This window comes from Fulvia fulva, chromosome 5 (genome assembly GCF_020509005.1).
Source record: "Fulvia fulva chromosome 5, complete sequence".
In the NCBI taxonomy this organism is placed as follows: Eukaryota; Fungi; Ascomycota; class Dothideomycetes; order Mycosphaerellales; family Mycosphaerellaceae; genus Fulvia; species Fulvia fulva.
The window spans coordinates 4218155-4236124 of NC_063016.1; the positions used below are offsets into that span (position 1 = coordinate 4218155).

Consider the following 17970-nt stretch of genomic DNA (forward strand, 5'->3'; position numbering starts at 1 on the left):
AAGAGGAGTACAAGGTGCGCCGAGGCTATATATAAGCCGAGGTACTACGCTAGTACGCGCGGTCACGTGACCTACGTACTAGCTAGACATTTACTAGGCCTAGGGCCGTAACAACTACGAAGCGAACACATTGGCCTCTAGGAGTACCTATTATAGAGGAAGGTTCTAGAATATACGAATACTAGCTACCTCTACGGCTATTACTCCTAGAATATACGGTACGTACTCCTCGTCTACCCGAGGTAGTCGCTAGGAAGGGGGGAGTAGATAGTAAAGGCGAGGAACCGGACAATTAGGGCACTTCTTAATAACGTTAAGGACCTACGGCGTATTACGAACTAGATACTAGAGAAGGGCTAGCTAGAATAGTACCGCCTAGTAGGAGTAGTATAGGAAGAGAGGATACGGCGTAGCGCGACGAGACCGGCTAGGAGCGGGGGCTAACGGGGTAGTGACATAGACTACGTACGTTTAGAGGGAAAGCTAATCTAGATAAGGAGAAGTCGGGGGCGGGAAGGGTTTTTACCTATTCGGATTTTCCTTTATATATAACTAATAATAGATATATATACCTATATAGACCGAATAGGGTCCTAGAACAGGGGAATGACAAATCTATCTATCTATCTATTATTATTATTATTATTGTTGTTGCTGTTGTTGTTGTTGTTGTTGTTGTTGTTGTTGTTGTTGTCATCGCAGCTCCCCGGCCGAGACATGCTGGAGACACGGAGCCAGGCCCTTGGACAGCCGCGATGGCCAAGGTCCCCGGCAGATAATGTCAACGACATGACGAGAGTCGAGTGCTGATGATGAGCACTTGGCGCGACTACCGTCTCGCTCTGAGCGCTTCATCAGCTAAAGATGTGCCTCCTCGCTGTGTTTCATCCAGCCGCCGAGGAGTGCAGCTCATCATGCCCTCCTGCAGCATAGCGAGCATAGCACCCCATCGTTGTGCGCTGGCCAAAGGAGCAGCGAGAAGAACCCGGCACCCGCAGCCATGAACCTGGACTCACTATTGCTTCCAAGCGAACTTGAGCTTGGACGTGAGTGCCACAAGCTTCGCCGCACCCCAGCAATCGCCGCACCCCAGTGACTTTTTATCATCAACACCACCAATATTGCTCATATCAACTTGATCCTTTTCCCAATGTGTTCGCAGCTATCTGTTTCCATATTCTGCATACTTATATCGCGTAAAAACACGTTGTGTTGCCGAGAGGTTGGTGTTGACGCTTCGGCATGGGATTTTGGTGAGAGCCCCACCAAAGCTTCATGCGCCCGTGTCGAGATTCACGCGTTTCTTGCTTTCTCACCACCTCACCACATACAACAACACACCATGGAGCCCACTATAGTGCCCACAGGCTCTCAAATTCTGTATTCGCGATGCTATTCTGAGCAATTTGAGCTACATATCGTGTATTTTGAGCGTGTGTGGCAATTGATACAAGCCAGCAACACCATATGTCGGAACGCGAGAATCCGAGCTGGGGTGCGGCGATTGCTGGGGTGCGGCGAAGCTTGTGGCGACGTGAGTGACAACTTGCAGGGTGCTCCGCTTGATGTCGCCGCCGGCTAAATATCTTCTAAATTGGTTGATAACCGGGTCATGCTTCTACAAAGTGGTGATCTCGGTAGGATGTCTGTGTGCACACCCCATCAGTGAATCGTGATGGCTCTCCGCAGCAGAGAGTCGCAAGTTCTTCATGCTATAACAAACGCTCAGAGGGCATCTGCCTGGCGGTTCGCTTAGAGCTAACAGCGTTTGCTGGACTCACGACAAGTCCACTCCGATTCGGCGGAACCTTGCCACAGCTGCAGAGCGCTGCCGATCTGTCATAAATCAACCACGCCGAGCACGCTAGCTGGGTGTACGAATAGCTGTGTCTAACATTGGTGGTGGTGGCTGCCGGCCAACAAATGTGCGAGTTGCGCAGCGGTGATAATCGCCCGTTCAAGAAACTCGAGGCTCTTATTCGCGTTATTCGACTTGTCTCATACCTTTCCAACCCTGCCCTTCCTACCAGGGCGCCACGTTGCGATCTGTCCACCTGTGCCGAGGCCGAGCACAACGTGGCAGTGCCACTGTGGCACCTCACAGGCACCTGCTTGGACTGCAGCCTTCAGCGCTGCTCGATGGGAACGTACAGCTGCTGCATCTGCCGTGTTGCGTACATGTATGTAGTCCTCGACCTGTCTTGCATTTCGACCTGTCAGTTGAGCGTCCTGCCGTGCCCACTTCCAGGTTTGCGGGCTGAGGAAGGAGGCGCCGAGCGAGCTGGCCGTCTGCTGAATATGCCAGTCACAAGTGGCCGCGATCGTCAACGGCAGTGCAATAGGACAAGCCACTCTGAACTATTGCGTTCGTAGGGCCAGAAGCAGTAGCCGAGTGACTTGCAGCCGTTGCGATCAATGAGCAATCGTTCTCATCATGCCGAAGCGAGTACATTATCCTCATTCGAGAAAGGCGCTCCCGTAGGCCGTCCTGAGGAAGCCCGGTAATAGACACCTGCTCGTACTCCACGCTGGCACTGCGAGAATGTGACTGACACGCGACAAAGAATGCCAGTGCCAGCAGGGAATGGCGAAGGCGACATGGCCCGATGGTTAATGACGACCCGTCGAGAGGTCGATTGTAGGTCGGCGACCACTAAGGTACTGGCCGACTCCAAAGCACGAGACCAATCACTGGCGGCGCCGTTGCTATTTCTTCGACTAACCCTGTCCTCTTTGCTGCTGATTCTGCCCAGTCCCGCTTGTTGGCCGCGTGTGCTTCCATATTGCCCTCTGACGCACTGATGCGTGGACAGACTGATACTACTGCGACTCGATTCCTCTGCGTGCATGCGTGCAGACACTCTTCTTTCCGCTCGACTGACTTGCCACCAGCAGCACTACTGCAATCAGCTTTGCCGCGCATTGTTGACACCCGCGGAGCACCGGCTGCCTACCCGGACGCTCCTTCGAGGGACCATTTGATTTCTGCACATGCCAGTGGCTAGTGGTAGCGAGGCGGAACACCTGCTAACCTCCTCACGCTGAAGCACCAACCAGACGACCTCAGGCTTGTCGTGCAGCATCGACACACGCTGCACGCTTGATCGCCCTGCTCGAGATTTGATCTTTTCCAGCGAAGACTGTGGCTACTTCGCCTTCCACTCGTTTACTACTTTCACCGCAGGTGTATCCATCCTCAGCAATCGCGCCTTCCCTGACCAACATCCGTCTTGCTCGGCCGGAAAGAGCACCAGCTGTGGGGCCTTTCCCTCCATTGTCTTCAATCAGGAAGTCTAACCAACCTGCCTCCACGCACAGCACCAGACCTGGTTCGCCATTTCACGCTTGCATCGACTATCTGAAACCTGGCAGTGGCCTCCTCAGTTCTGGCTCCGGTCTCAGATCGGTTGACGACATCCACATCCGTCACGACGATCTCAAGGACAGCCAGGCCTTCCGGGGAGACGGGTCCATCTGTCTGGTTGTGCTCGCGCCGGTCCGGTGTTGGAACCTTTGTGAATCTCTGCGACTCTGGCGCAGTAACGGTTGTCGATCCAGAAGTAGGCATCAACAATCTAGGATCTTGAGTCCCGCGATTGCGACACCTTGAGCCGCGAAAGTCTTCGTCAGATCAGGAATTGCCTTCTCAAACGCACGGGCAGGGACCTTGGAGCCGCAACTCGCTGCACGACTTCCGCTGGAGATTAAGCAGGAGCCACTTGGTGGGCACATCTTGCAGCTGGAAGGGTCCACGAGCTCAGTCATATCAAGACAAGAAGGACCTCTAGCAGCACGGCACCCATGTCGTTTGTGAAAGACTACAAGCCTGCCTACTCTTGTCGACGCTCGTCTACTCCACCTGCAAAGGGCATCCAATACCAGCCGAAACTTACTCTACACCAATGCCCAGCGAGGTGATTACTACTCTACATTACTCACCTTGATCGGGCCCACTACTGGAGCTTGCCTTACACCTGACAAGCTTCAAGGTTCCATTGACCGCACCGTTGCTGGTCATCGACTCACAGGCTGCCTGAAAGTCAAGGCCAACGAAACACTGTTCCCTCGAGATTCAAAACTGGATCCGCTTCCTGGTCGTACCACGGGCTACAACAATCTCCTCACCAACGGGAAGGTTCCAGCAGCGTACTGGCACTGTCAAGAAGAGGACCAAGTTCGATAAATATGATGGCTCGCGATCAGGTCTCATTAATTGTCAGACAACAACCAACACGGGCGCAAGTTGTACAAGAGAACAACCCCAAGAACCGAAAGCCCATCGACCCTCCTCCGATCATCGAGCTCAAATACGACGACCGCAATGATCCCTCTAACAGCCAGTGGCTCGTCAGCCCTCGAACTTTCATGATGGTAACGCTGGTTGACGAAAAGGATTCGAAACAAGACGCGAGGGGTGAATCGCCAGGCAAACTCTTGATCGGGCAGACGGTTTCCTCTCTTCACAGGCTGAAAGATGTTACCAACAAAGGTATGTCACTGGTCGAATCATTCACGAGGGATACAATGCCACATTTTCGGGAGTGCTGTGACAGTGGAACCAATGCTGACGAACTGACAGATGGTGGCTTCTTCGTGTTTGGCGATATCTCAGCCAGGAAATTAGGTACATTCAGGCTCCGGTTCAGCCTGTTCGACACGATCAAGTGAGTGTACATTCGCACGGTCTCTAAGCTCTACTAACAGGCTCAGGGAATCGGACGAGGTCCTCTTCATGGGTTCGATCGAATCCGACCCCTTCCCAGGTTAGTCTCGTGCATCGAAGTCGAAATAGCCCACGGTTGATTTGTACTAACATTTACAGTACTGGCACAAAGAGACTTTGGTAGTATGTCGGAGTCAACACACTTGACACGGACGTTCTCAGATCAAGGCGTGAAGCTCCGAGTCCGCAAAGACACCCGTGCAATATCGAGGTACGAATGGAGGCTTCGTGAGGGTGAAGAGGTTCGACGACTGACAAAGTCCAGTATTGGAGTCAAGCGCTCATTCAACGCCTCACCGCCGGATGCTCCTTCTCCTGGGTTGCACTCGGCAATGTACGGTGGTGCGGTACAGGATCACTACTCTGCCTCTTCGCCAGCTGTCAAGCGTCAGCGTGCGGGTAGCGAGTATGATACCTCACATATGTACAGCATCCCCGGGAGTGATAGCCATCTTTCACAATATGCCGGCTCAATACCTAGTGGGACGAGAGGTTGGACAGGTGGTGACACTCAAAGAGTTCCTGCTGCTTATGGTCACCAACAGTCTCCCATTAACATCGGAATGAGCAGCAGGATGCAGCAGCCGATTGCAGTCCAGGCACATACACCTCCGAGTTGGTCGAATGCTCACTCACAAAGCGCGCTGCCTTCCCCGACACCAAGCGTCAGTAACCAACAGCCTCCTTCTTACCCGACCACTACGACACAACAATCCACTTCGTCAATTTTTGGCGATCCCGGTACAGCGAGCTCTGTACCACGCAATCCGTATTACAACAACAGTTACCAGACGTACCAGACGCACAGCCAATACTCAGGGCAACATTCGGGGGATCTGCAGTCTGCATATGATCTTCAGATGCCAGGAAGCTCGATTCCGGACACAGCAGGTCTATCTGCTGCACATACGCCGGGATACAGTCATAGCTACATGCAGCCGAGCAGCATATACCCACCAGAGCCCAGCGAAATCTCGGGAGGATATCCGTACAGCTTGGACGAGAAGTATCAGCATCCCTAGCGTATCAATGTGCAGATGAGTTTCTGGAGCACCAGCGATCATCGAGTCTGTACGCTGCTCGTACCTCCACGACAGTCACGGTCACGAAAGGTGCCACACCGACACCGGCCGTCTACCTGAGACTCAAAACGATCAATGCTAGCGCTGCTGGAAGGTCATATACCACTCGCGGTCCTACTGGTCATCGACCGCTGTACGGTGTGGACTAGAGTCTACGACCAAGTACTCTTCGCCCGCTTTAAAGCCCTAATGGCTGCATCGACTGTGGTAGCACACAACGGCCGGGTGATACGAGCTTGCGATGGGCGCAGACATTGTCCTTGCCGCAGCGACAGCTCTAGTGTATACATGGGCGGTATGGTGAATGGCCTTCGACGTGTTCATGAAATTATGCAATATCAGCGAGGCGTTGGGGGATGGTTTCTGGGAATTTCTCTGTTTACAGCGAAGCATGGTTGGAAGGCGCTGAAAGCTTGTCGGATCACAGGATACGATTATTTCTGCTTCGCTTGTACATATTACAGTACTGGAACAGCTCAGAGAGCACAGAGTGCCATAGAGCTACAAAAGCGACTCTTTTCATTCAGGAGAACAGTCCAAGTTTACCACCAAAATTCGACGCGCTTCTGTCAGCACACTCGTTATCAGCTTGCGCCCGTAGAACCGCGTGTCCACATTTGCCGAAGGATCCAATAGAGTACATGTACCAACCACATTGATCGACAAAACCTAAAGCAGAATTGGCTTCCAAATGAACGCCAGACGCCACATCAGGAAAGCCTGCGGTGCAACCGAAAGCTCTTTCACCAGCTCGTGGCTGCTTCTTTGTCAGTGACAACCGGTTGACAACACAGTCACGTCAGTCGTTGTCGTATGCTGCTCCAGCTAGTGGAGACGATGTACAGTGCCTCAGTCTTAGCTCCTGGGACAGCTTGGCTCTAGCTCGACATCCTGCAGATTTGTCTCAGATCTTGCTTCGGGGAAGGCGACGCACGGCGATGCTAGACTCTGAGCTCCACTGCAAGCTCGAGGAGGAGAAGGAGGAGGCGAAAGACAGCGTCCCGCCAATGCCGCTCAGCAAAGCTCGACAGGTCATGACAGTGACAAACCGGCAGGGAGCATCATCGACGCCCGCGGCCTCACATGTTAGCTATGAGAAGGACTTGCTCGAAGCCTCGTGTGATGATGAATACGAGACTACTCATCACGCCGGAATGCATCCAGACCTCATTCTATTCTAGGCATTGCATTGTCAATACTAACGTTCTAGTACAATCGTAGAACAAGCCACAAGTGCTGATGGCTCGCAATGTGGCTGCTGCTGGGCACAATTCTGTACTGAAAGGCCGTCAGTTCCCGCCTGCTCTCAGCTCACCTTGACATGTGAGCGGCAACCGAGGCTCGGGGCCTGGGATGGTGTCGTATACACGTACCTGAACGCCTTCGCAGCCAGCGACAAGCCCGTGGCTGATATGGCGTGCAGGTCGAGCTTTCAGCGGTGGGAAGGCCGGTATATGCAGCTCGTACGGAGAAGGTCATCCTGCGATGCCGTGAGGACTTTCGACGAAACTTGGTGGGGAAGGTCACTATTGTCCGGTATCAGACCAGAGATGGCCGGAGTTCACGCTGCTGCTATCGGAAGACATCGTTGAGCTTTCCAGTGGTCGTGGCAGTTCGGCTGAGTATTGGAGTGCTACAATCTCGTTGACCCCTTGCATCGAGGGTCAGTAACGTATAAATAACAAACCGTCTCCCTCAAACGCGTGAGATTGAGGCAACTGCAGGGCTTGTCATCAGGATGTGATGATGCGCTAAAGCCGACGAATCGCTTAGCGATGCCGGCACTGAGCTGTACAAGACTTCGCCGACGCGGCAGACCGGCGGACACACAATCACTTGCCTTACCTGAGCGGCATATGTGCGAAGCGAAGCAGGATGTAAACAACCACATCCCCCTGATTATGCACCTCGACGGCACCAGACACTCCTGCAGCACATATAGCCCAAGCTCACCATGGTCCGCTTCAACGTGAAAAGTGACAACGAAGTAGCATCCATGGTTCGTGATGACTGTACATCTCGCCTTCATCTAAGCTCTTCAATGCTGGTATCGTATGATTACAAGTAGTAGTGCCTGACAGGTACGCTGTCGATCGCCATCGCCTACCTGCATATGCACAACACAGAAGCGATCCCGGAACGTCAACGCGCAGAGTCTGGTATTTCATGCAGGTACATCTCCACCAACCCATGGGTAGTAGAGGATACAAAGCACCACGCCACCTCCACAGTTCCAAAGATTGCCCCGTATGAGGGAGCCGCTGGTCGCAACTTGCAAAGAAGGGACAAACCATGATCTTCGTCATGTAAGCGAAGAGAGTGAGCGCGGTCAGGACGAAGGCACATCTGTCCCGAAATCTTGACGTTGCTCGCTTCTTCTCACTCATACTGAATCTCCTCGTCGTCTTCCTCACCAGGGGCATCCTCATCCTCTTCATGATCTGCATCGGCTTTATCGTCCTGGTCATGGTCATTGTCCAGCTCCTGATCCTCATCAAGACCCACATTAACATCGGCGTCGGCGTCTTCCTGTGCCGCCTCCACAGCAGCGCCCGCACCACCAGGGTCGTCTTCATCAGCATCTGTAGCAGCCATTGCGACTTCGCCAAGTGTGCTTCGCGTCCTGCGCAAAGCGCTTGCAGACGATGCGCCATGACTCGGACTTTGATTATTTTTATGATTTCGGCGACTGCTGCCCGTTCGTGATCGACGTTGAGTCGAGCCAGTTCGATTACCACTACGTCTTGTGCCAAATGGTCGACCGGGTCGTCTCTTAGCCGCAGGTGGCGCTCCAGGTACAGGTGGGAAGACTTCGAAGCGGGTGGGTGGGATGGGTCCCGCGGATACAGGCTGTGATCCGGAGTAGAATGACGCCGGGCTGGCTTCGCCGGACTCGATGAACTGTACGCTGCCATTTGGAGTCTTGCGGGGCGAGCGTCGACTTGGCGATCCCTTTGTCGGTGGTCGTTCGGACTTCGAAGGTTGAGGTGTCAATGTAAGGGGAGGTGGAGTCTTCTTGCGTGACTTCGGCGAGGACCCATTGAGTTGTGCTTGCGGCTGCTCCTCTGTGGTCTTTCCCATTGCGACATCAGGTGCGGTGGTTGTGACATTAGCATCGCCCTTGCTGTCTTTGTGCGATTTGGCAAGGTCCGGTGCCTTGAGAGCCTGCAGGACTCCTTCTTGTGGCTGGTCTGGCACCTCAATAGGCTCTTCTCTCGCTGCGACGGTTTGCAGGGGCTGATTAGTCTCCTCTCCCATCGCAAAAAGATTTGTCGGTCGTCCCATGACATATGGCGTCCAGACCAGATTCGCAGGGTCAAGCTTGATGGTTGCTTTCTTCTCATGCTTCTCCACGTACTCCTTCATATAATCGTAGTCCAGACGAAGCGCGTAAGTCTTGGTGACAGGATCTCGCACCAAGAAGCGAAGGGCCTCTAAGGTAGAGACGATATCATCAGGCGTCATTCCGGTAGTCTTTGCTATCCGTACAATTGACAGGGGCCTGCTGTCGTTGGTCGTGGATTCTTTACCTTCGTAAGTCAACAGAAGTTTGCAGATGACCTCGCGCCAGTATGACCGATAGGAAACGAGGCCCATGTCCGAGAGAGGCTTCTCAGGTGACCCGGTCCTACCTTCGACCTTTGTCAACATGTACGAGAACTCGATGAGTACCTTTCCGAAGCCTCTTCGCATGTGGACCGGCAGTACCAGGATGCACGACACATTATTCCCAGGATTACTGAGAGCAGGATCGGCAGCGGTGTCTGTCAAGTCTGCATCGGTGCCGCTATTAGCATGCGAGTCCTGGGCATCCTCGAAGGATGTGCGGGCATCGACGGGAGCTGGAGGCCCACAGCCACGTTTCTCCTTGGAGAAGTATCCCACAAAATGACACCCGAACTCATCGTTCTCAGTCATGATGTAGAACAGGAAAGGCTCTACATCGTAGTAGAGCGTCTTCGATCCGAGGAACAGCTTCGCTAGCAAACACAGATTCTGGCAGTAGAGTGGGTTGCGGCGGCCATCGACTTCGAAGAAAGACAGCGTGGTCTCTGCGCCAGTCTCTGGGTTCCTGATGTTCTGACGGTAGATCTCGTCGCCAGGGGGGTGTTTGGCTGAGCATTTGAGCTTGTGACGCCACGCCACGTAGTCGGAGCTCATGTACTTTAGGCAGAACTCGCAGATGTAGAGGTGCTTGTTGCGGCTGTACTCCTCAGGATAAGGTGCGGCGTGCCAGGTGTCGATCTCGTACTGGCCGAAGTTGATGCACTTGATCTTACTGGCAGCATTTGACTGCTTGGATCGTGCAGGAGTCTCTCCAGGTTGCCTCGCGAGCTTCTCTCTCCACTCCTGCTCTGCCTTGTCACGAGCATTCTGAAACGCTTCTCTGTCAGCATCTTGTGGATAAGTGCGAGTCGTATCAGCCTCCGCATCTGTCAAGATACCGCCATAAGGTCTGCCCTTGTTCTCATCTACTTCCTTGTCCTGGAAAGGGAAGAATGGGTTGTTGTACATGTCTGTCTGGACAGCAGGAAAGTGTGTTAGCTCTTCAGGTTCTGCAGTGGCTGTACGACGGCTTTGATTGTTGCGTAGCCGTCTTTGTCGATCACGTTCGCGACGTTTCTGTTTCTTCTGAACGTCCTTCTCGATCTGGTCCCACTGAGCGATACTGACGGGGATGGCGATAATGGCACTCTTAGGGTCCTCAGATCGTGATATGATCCTGGCACCTACACTTTGAGCCTTGGTATGTCGATGAGGTCGTAAGGGTCGTGACTGCGGTGAGTCCGGTTGCTCATTTTCGGCATCTCCATTGGTCTCAATAGGCTCTTCGACAATAGTAGGCGCTTCTTCGTCGTCATCGGGAGTAGCCCGCATTCGTTTCCTAACTGCAGCTCGCGGAGGCTCGTCGATATCTTCCGAGGGCGTCTTTCGCTTTCTAAGTGATCTCGAGCCGTCCTGAAGATCTTCCGGGAGGATCAGAGTGTTGAACACAGAATGAGATCCTGGCTTTATGCCGCCTCGAGCAGCTGGCAGTAAGTCCCTCGCCATCTTGGGTGCCGAAGAACGTCGACGGTTCTCCAGCATGTGTGGTACATCCTTGAAGTCTTCCTCCAGGCCATTTGCGACGCAATCTTGGCATCGCCAGTGCTCTGCATCTGCGACATTGTGTCAGTTCGTTTGCGTTTGCCTGACCAAGACATGACCTGGTCTGGGGCTGGTCAGATATCACGCACCTTCGTCGGCAGCTAGCGTGTCTGCATCTCTGGCACATTGCCGGTGGGCTGCAGGTACGGAAGTCAGCGCGCGCTCGGACCCTGGATGAACTTGATATCATTTGTTGCTTTGCCGCAATTCTTCCACTTTCGACCTACCAAAGTAGATCTCGCATTCGACTGGGATGCAACAACTTACCATTGTCACCGCACACACGACATGCGAGATAATCTTCGTATTCTTCACCTGGGTCTTCTTCTTCGGTCTGCTTGCAGAATCTGGGGACAAGTCAGCATTCGCGCAGAATTAGCGATCGGACGACTTACACGCAGCGACTAGCATCCGCGTTGCCGACTTTCAGGTCGTCTTCTTCCACATCGTCGGCAGCTTCCCAGTCCTCTTCGCCACCAGGCGAGGTGTCAGCTTCGGAGTCGTCTTCGTCTTCAACTTCAACTTCGGCGTCCGACTCCTCTCCAGAAGCCTTCCGCCTTCGTGGTCGCACCGATCGGGTCTTAACAGCACCCACAAATTCTCCATCCTCGTCGTCCTCGTTCTCTTCGTCGACCTCGCCCTCTGCGTCCTGGTCAGAATCGTCGGGTTCACCATCAGCATCTGGATTTCCCACTTCGATATCCTCTCCAACCTCTTCTTCCTCCGCTATTGGCGCATCCGGCTCCTCATCGAGCTCCATAGCTGATCCCGACATGTGTGCTTTGTAACTCACGCCGCGTCCACGCAGCCGGTTGGGCGTCAGCGCGGCACGGTTGAGGACTATAGTCGCCAGGGTGTCCGCTGGGCTATCACCTAGCCCATGAGATGGATTCTGATCGCGACCTTGCCTCTTGCTCGTGACCTCCCACTCTGTCAACAATTCACCTGAGCTCCCCTGGGCCACAGGTCAGAGGCCTGCTGCCGGGCCTGCCAAGCGATCTCGATGGACGTGTTCCAAGCTCTTCGATACGCGTTTTTCGCTCGTCACAACTCTTCTGATCCTTCGTGCACGCGTTCGAGCTGATCCGAGCTGATGTAGTCGTGCCTGTGGTGATTGTCTGGGTGACTAATCAGCCTGTGAATGTGGTTGTTGTCGGTGCTGGAGCGGTTCGGGTTGGGCAATGTGCGGCTCGATGGATCCAGTGAAGTGATGCGACAGCGATGATGCAGGTAGGATGTCGTCGTGGGTCTCGTGGGAGTTGATTCTCAGCGCTGCCGCCCCTTCTCGCGGAGCTGCTGCTGGACCTCTCCGTGTCGCTGCGGCAAAAGTGCTGGTACTGGTCGCAAAGTGGTTATGATATCGCGACGCGCATCGTCTGGGAGTATGATGGCGTCAGTAGCAACTATTTCGGCTGCGTATTCATCTCTGAACTGTCTTTGTCGCGCTATCGAGGTGTTGTCCGTGGCTGCTGAACGCGATCCGTCGTGCCTGCCCAAGTCTCAGGTGCGCTTGCCTTCCGCACGTCACGACTTCTGCGCCCGAGCTTCTCCAGAGTTGCGACTGCCTCCGACATCACCACCACCACAACCACGAAGCCTTCATCTTGACAACAGACTAGCTCACGCCAGTTCAGCGTACGACGCGCTCAAAATCAGCACACGACCGCCGAAATGTGAGCATCGCGAGGTGAAAGGCCGTACTATGCGCTGACCAGAACCGCAGGGGTGTGCCATTCGAAGCTCTCCTCCCATACGCTGTCTGTATCGGGGTACGACATCACCATACGTTCGAACGAGACTCTGTATGACTGCTAACAATGCACTATAGTTCTTTGGCTTGACTGGTGCGGGACTCTCGAAGATCAGGCATATGCAAAATGGTGGAAAGAGGGGTCGGCATTCGGTGGATCAATGGGACAGACAAAGTGCGTGAGGCCAGGGCAAAGATATCACACTACGGAAGGGAAAATGCTGACGGAATCTTGCGTAGTGATGGACAGAGATCGGAGACTTACAGGCTTCCTGAGAGGGCAGACAGACAATGTCAGAGCTCCAGCAGGCTTTGAGTTGAGCAATCCATGGCGGGTATGTTGTTCTTTGCGAGAGATCTGTGAACCAGACGCTAACTTCAGCAGATCGAGAAAGGGATCTACTAGACGGACAACTTCAAAACACACCGTTCCGCAAGAAATCTAGACCGTACGCGTGGGCAAGTGTGAAATTCACGCCGAGATCATCTCTTCGTCTGTCATTGATGTGTTTTGCGTCTCTCGCACCTGCATTGCCTTCTTCTCGAAGCATAAGCGCTCACCTCACTATCAGCTCCGGGATATTCAAAGCATCACACAATGTCACGAGCCACCCTTCCGTCATAACGCTGACCGTCAGTGTTAAGCCGACATATCACGCTGGGGCAAACGTGGCTCTGCCATCCGAAGAGACCAACTTCGTTGCTACAAGAATACTGCGTGATCCTCTCTCTTACAGACCTGGCTGGTCACAATGGCTCACTCTTTCCCTCTGAATGTCGTGCGGCAAGGAGCGTATTTCTACTCCTTCCATTCAATGCCGCGAGGAGGTAGCCACAGAGGTCAAAGGACATTCAGGCACAATTTCTTTCGTGTGTCTGATTCGTCGACTTCCCAGAAGATCCGTACGAGAGTCAGCGTCGATGCAGCCCGCCACGAGTTTTACATACTTGTGCGCCATGGCCAGCTTTGTACTGATCCGACAACGAAGCCACAGACCGCTGAATAATTGGTGGACTTGCATGTTTAGTCGTTGGTCGTTTGGACTTTGTCCGGGATTGTGGTTGGCTTCGGCCCCAGTGTGCGAACATGGAACTGTGCGATACCGCAGTGCTACATGTTTGCAGCGAGCTCTGAAGTCATCCCTGTACTTAAGAATGCGCAATAGAGATGCCAATGGGCATGCAATCACTCCCCGGCGGACCCATGACATAATTGGTCCGAATTGTTCTCAAGATCCCAAGGGCATGTTTCGTCTCCTGATCATGAAATTACTGCGCAAGAACAACAAGTGTCGAGACCAGACTTTTCTTGCTTCACTTCAGTCATGACATCTATGGATCCCTCATACAGCAGTCAATAGCGTAGAGCCCAAGAGGGTTCCGGCGGAGACATCGTTCGCCTGAGCCGTGCTTGCTTGCATCCACCAGAGCAAGGAGGCCAAGGCTGCAGACTGTGTGATACGACAGCCCTGACAGCAATGCATGATCACGTCCTCGGAGCTCCAGGATCTCGATGCGTGTAGCTCCCAAGTATGTGACGCTGTTAAGTCTGTTTGTGCGTGCAGTACAGAATCACACAGCCAACATGGCCTCACCGTCCCTCAGCCATTGGTGGGGAGCGTTTTGGTAGCACGGCAGGCTGTCAGTGGCACGAAACGGCGGGCAGTTATATCGCAATTGTGCTAAAAGGGGCCAACATTGTTTGGGGTTCCTCGATTAAGGGGAGCATCATGAGTCTGTAGCGAATCAGTGCGGCGCACCAACCACTTCCGAAAGCTTGTGATCTCGACATCTGCCGCGACGCGCTGCTAACGTTTTAGCCTCATCAGCCGCTCTCCTAATCGACGTTGGAGAATTTCTGGTGGTGGATGGCAGTCTTGTGCTTCCACTTGTGGTATGCGACGTTGGGCACTTGATTGAGTCGTTGGCAAAGAGGGGGAGTCGCAGGAAAGCGCAATACTGTACGAAAGCTGAGATCGAGCAATTCCAGCATCCCTGCTGCTCATCTCGAAGCCGATCTCCATCCTCGAGGAATCTCGCACACCTCACATCCCACGCCGCGCACGAATCCTCCGCAGCTGGGATTCTCTACCCCCTCCGACCCTATACAGTCCTTACAACCCATCCCTACGCAACCCGACAACATGCGATGATCGACTGTGTTGACCGGCTTACATTCCCATGCCAAGAACGGCGCTGAGAGTGCAGGGCGCGTCAAGATCGACCGCGTGGACATTCCGTGCCGACAGGTCTAAGCAGGAGTCCGATTCTGACACCTCTGAGCCATTGCCCGCATACAGCCCGCGAGAGGAGGAGGGCAGTATGCAGGCAAACGGCCATTACTTTGAACATCCCCGTTCACCGCCCGTGTATGAGAGCTACGATGGCAGCGGCTATGGCAGTCCGGGATCAAGTGCCAGGAGCTCTGCACGCTACAGTCACAACAATGCTGTCCAGCATAGCAGCAAGCTGAGGCCAGGCTTTCTGGACGAGTCCCGAACGTCTAGTGAGGCTAGTCCCTTACCATATGTGACTCCAGCGGTAGGCAACGCACATTACGATGGATTCGACTTTGGCCCGTCGTTACAAGCGCAGGATCAAACGCGCAGCCCTCCGACCAACATAGATGACTACAAGTTTCCACTGCCTCACACGGAAAGCCACCAGATCAGCCTCAACACACGCCTGCACGACCACAATCACGATGCCGTGGGACAGCATCTGCTGTACGAGAACGCGCTCTTGGACACGCAGGCATTCCAGATATTGGATATCAATGAGGTCGATGAGCTGAAGAAAGAGCAAGCCAGGCTGAATCAGAGGATTGAAGCAGCCAACCGGAAGCTGACCCTGGAGACGAAGGTAAAGGATGCAGCGCGCAATCTCCAGAGGCTATACTCTTCGGACAAGAAGGAGGGACGACCGGACACCCCGCAAAGCCCAGACAGCCCACGCAAGCACAGGGCCAGTCTGCTTGGGAACAGAAGCAGGACCGGTAGCAACGGTGCTGAAACCCTACACCAAGCCGAAGATGAGGTCGCGCAGAGCATCAAAAAAGTGGACGAACTTCACGAGCAAATCAGATCCCTTTTGGAGAGGCGCCAGATCGTCGAGCGCTCACTATTACGCCACACCGCCGCTGTTCTTGCAGCACAAGCCAGCCAGCATCCCGCACAGAGAACAGACGCTTTGACGAATGGGCATCGTGGATTCGACGAGGATGAATTGCATCTGGCTGGACCCGACGAGTTTGATGGTATACGAGATATTCTTCGGGGCAAACCTGCTCCCTCGAGTAAGCAAGGTGTCCAGAAACTACAGACCGACCATGAGCAACAGCTTCACAGCATGCAGGATCGGTTGGAGCAGCTGAATACGCAGCTTCGGTCTGTCATTGAAGAGGCAAGCCAGACTCGTGGCAGATCTGCTGCGCCGGAGCCTGCCCGACCCACGCACAAGGACCCAAGTGAGCGTCTTGCCAGCATGTTCGACGTCATCGAGCGTAACATGCAGACTCTGGATTCAGAGCAGGGAGAAATCAAGGCGCTTTATGCGAGAGTGCAGGACAGTGCCTCTCAAACTAGGAATGCCGTGGAAGAGCAGCTGGAGGCTCTTAGTTCGCAGCTATACGCAACACTGCAGATTTCAGCGCAGATGGATTCTGTCAAGGACTTTCGACAGCCACCGCAAGCCACTGGTCATGGCTATGATCACCAGCTGCAGTATCTCGAGGACAGCCTTCTCGCAATCGGTCAGCTGCTGCAACAACACAACCAGGAGTTGGCTACTGCCCGCGCAGCAGGTAGCGGCATGGAAGAGGCACAGACCAAAGCTGAAACACACTCGAAGAAGTTGACCGAGTATGAGACCGTCCTCGCTGGCCTATGGGACATTGTCGCAGCAGATAGCCCGAGTGGCGACGACTCTGCCGGTGACCGTTCGGCGTCAAGCCCGCTCAAAGAAGATTTTTCGATACAGGCTTTTAGCTCCCGCGTCCAGCATATGTCCAGTGTAGCGGCCAGCGCGCGGGAACAGCAGGACATACTTCGTCGACAGATTCAGCAGCAGCGCGACCTCAATGGCAAGGTGGACGTCGAGAAGGAGGCCGAAGTCGCCGATATGCAAAGCAAATATGACCGACTTGAAAGTGCATATGATGCAACGCAGCAGGAACTTGCCAATCTGATGGTCCGCCACCAAGAGGCAGAAAAGGAGTCCACCCGGAATCGCGAGGAGCTGGTCAATGTCATGAATGAGCTGGAGCAGATGCGCCATACGGTCGAGCAGACACAGACTAGGCAGAAGGAGATCGAGCAAAGACACGCGCAAATGTCCGCTGCAAGTGCTCAGTTGTCCACAGACAAAGAGACTGCCGAGCAGCGACATTCTGATTTGCAGAAAGAAATGGAGACGCAAGAGTCCGAGCTTGTTCGCCTCATGACTGAATTGACGATGGCGCGCGCTGAGCTTGAGGCCGCTCATGGCTCCAGAAGCGAACGCAAGAAAGAGGCCGGCATGGCCGCAGGCGAGATGGACGCACTGCAGAAGCTCAAAGACCAGGAGATCGAAGACTTGCAGAAGGCTCACGAACAGCGCGTTGAGACGATGCGACGAGAATACGCCGACCGTGGCAAGCTGTTGGAGAGCGAGTTGGAGGACATGACGAATGAGTTCCAAGAGATGACGCGTGAGAGTCTTGAGCTGGAGAAGGAGCGCGAGAAGCTTGAGGGCTTGATCGACAGCCTGCGCGAGCGATGTGATGAGCTTGAGGCACAGCTCGGTGACGAGAAGATGAAGTGGATTGGGATCAAGAGTCCTGGTGGAGTTGATCCTGGTGCGCCTAGAGAATCAACCAGCGTCATGGTCCTGAGACAGGAGTTCAAGAAGATGATGCGCGAGGCACGAGGCGAAGGCGTCCGTCTATTGCGAGTGAGTCCCTCTGCTCGGTACACTGCCCTTCAGCATACTAACATCATTATCCCAGACCGAGCAAGAAGAGCGTCGTAAACTCGAGGCTGAAGTCCGCCGCATGCGACAATCGCAAGGTCCGATGTCGCGAAGCACAGCAACCAACGCAACACCAGTCCTCAACGTCAGCAACGCCTCCTCTGCGCACAGCCATACGGGCTCCAGCACAACCGGTGGTCTCTCCAGCACACCCGATACGTCTACCCTATCACCCTCCAGTGCCGCTACCATGACGGCGAAGCCGACGACGACTGCATCCTCAGGTTGACATCTCGGCCCTTTAGATCCTATCAATTCAT

General features: G+C 54.0%; 4 protein-coding genes across 4 annotated transcripts; 3 read left to right on the forward strand and 1 right to left on the reverse strand.

Annotated features, from left to right (window-relative positions):
- Positions 1–4185: 4185 nt before the first annotated feature.
- CLAFUR5_06267 (Spore development regulator RYP2) lies at positions 4186–5745 on the forward strand (the record flags this gene model as incomplete). Its single annotated transcript, XM_047905415.1, has 5 exons — positions 4186–4489; positions 4580–4664; positions 4711–4763; positions 4823–4934; positions 4989–5745. 5 exons carry the CDS (start codon positions 4186–4188, stop codon positions 5743–5745), a joined length of 1311 nt encoding a protein of 436 aa, XP_047761987.1.
- Positions 5746–8184: 2439 nt separating this feature from the next.
- Positions 8185–11728, reverse strand: CLAFUR5_06268 (Histone acetyltransferase mst2; the record flags this gene model as incomplete). The annotated part of the gene is made up of 4 exons (XM_047905416.1): positions 8185–10964; positions 11043–11090; positions 11221–11300; positions 11349–11728. The coding sequence occupies 4 exons, from the start codon at positions 11726–11728 to the stop codon at positions 8185–8187; spliced, it is 3288 nt and encodes a 1095-aa protein (XP_047762490.1).
- Positions 11729–12624: 896 nt separating this feature from the next.
- On the forward strand, positions 12625–13109 carry CLAFUR5_06269 (uncharacterized protein; the record flags this gene model as incomplete). Its single annotated transcript, XM_047905417.1, has 5 exons — positions 12625–12626; positions 12677–12722; positions 12782–12878; positions 12944–13038; positions 13089–13109. Coding segments are annotated over 5 exons (261 nt in total).
- Positions 13110–14884: 1775 nt separating this feature from the next.
- On the forward strand, positions 14885–17939 carry CLAFUR5_06270 (uncharacterized protein; the record flags this gene model as incomplete). Its single annotated transcript, XM_047905418.1, has 2 exons — positions 14885–17632; positions 17688–17939. 2 exons carry the CDS (start codon positions 14885–14887, stop codon positions 17937–17939), a joined length of 3000 nt encoding a protein of 999 aa, XP_047761854.1.
- Between the last annotated feature and the right edge of the window lie 31 nt (positions 17940–17970).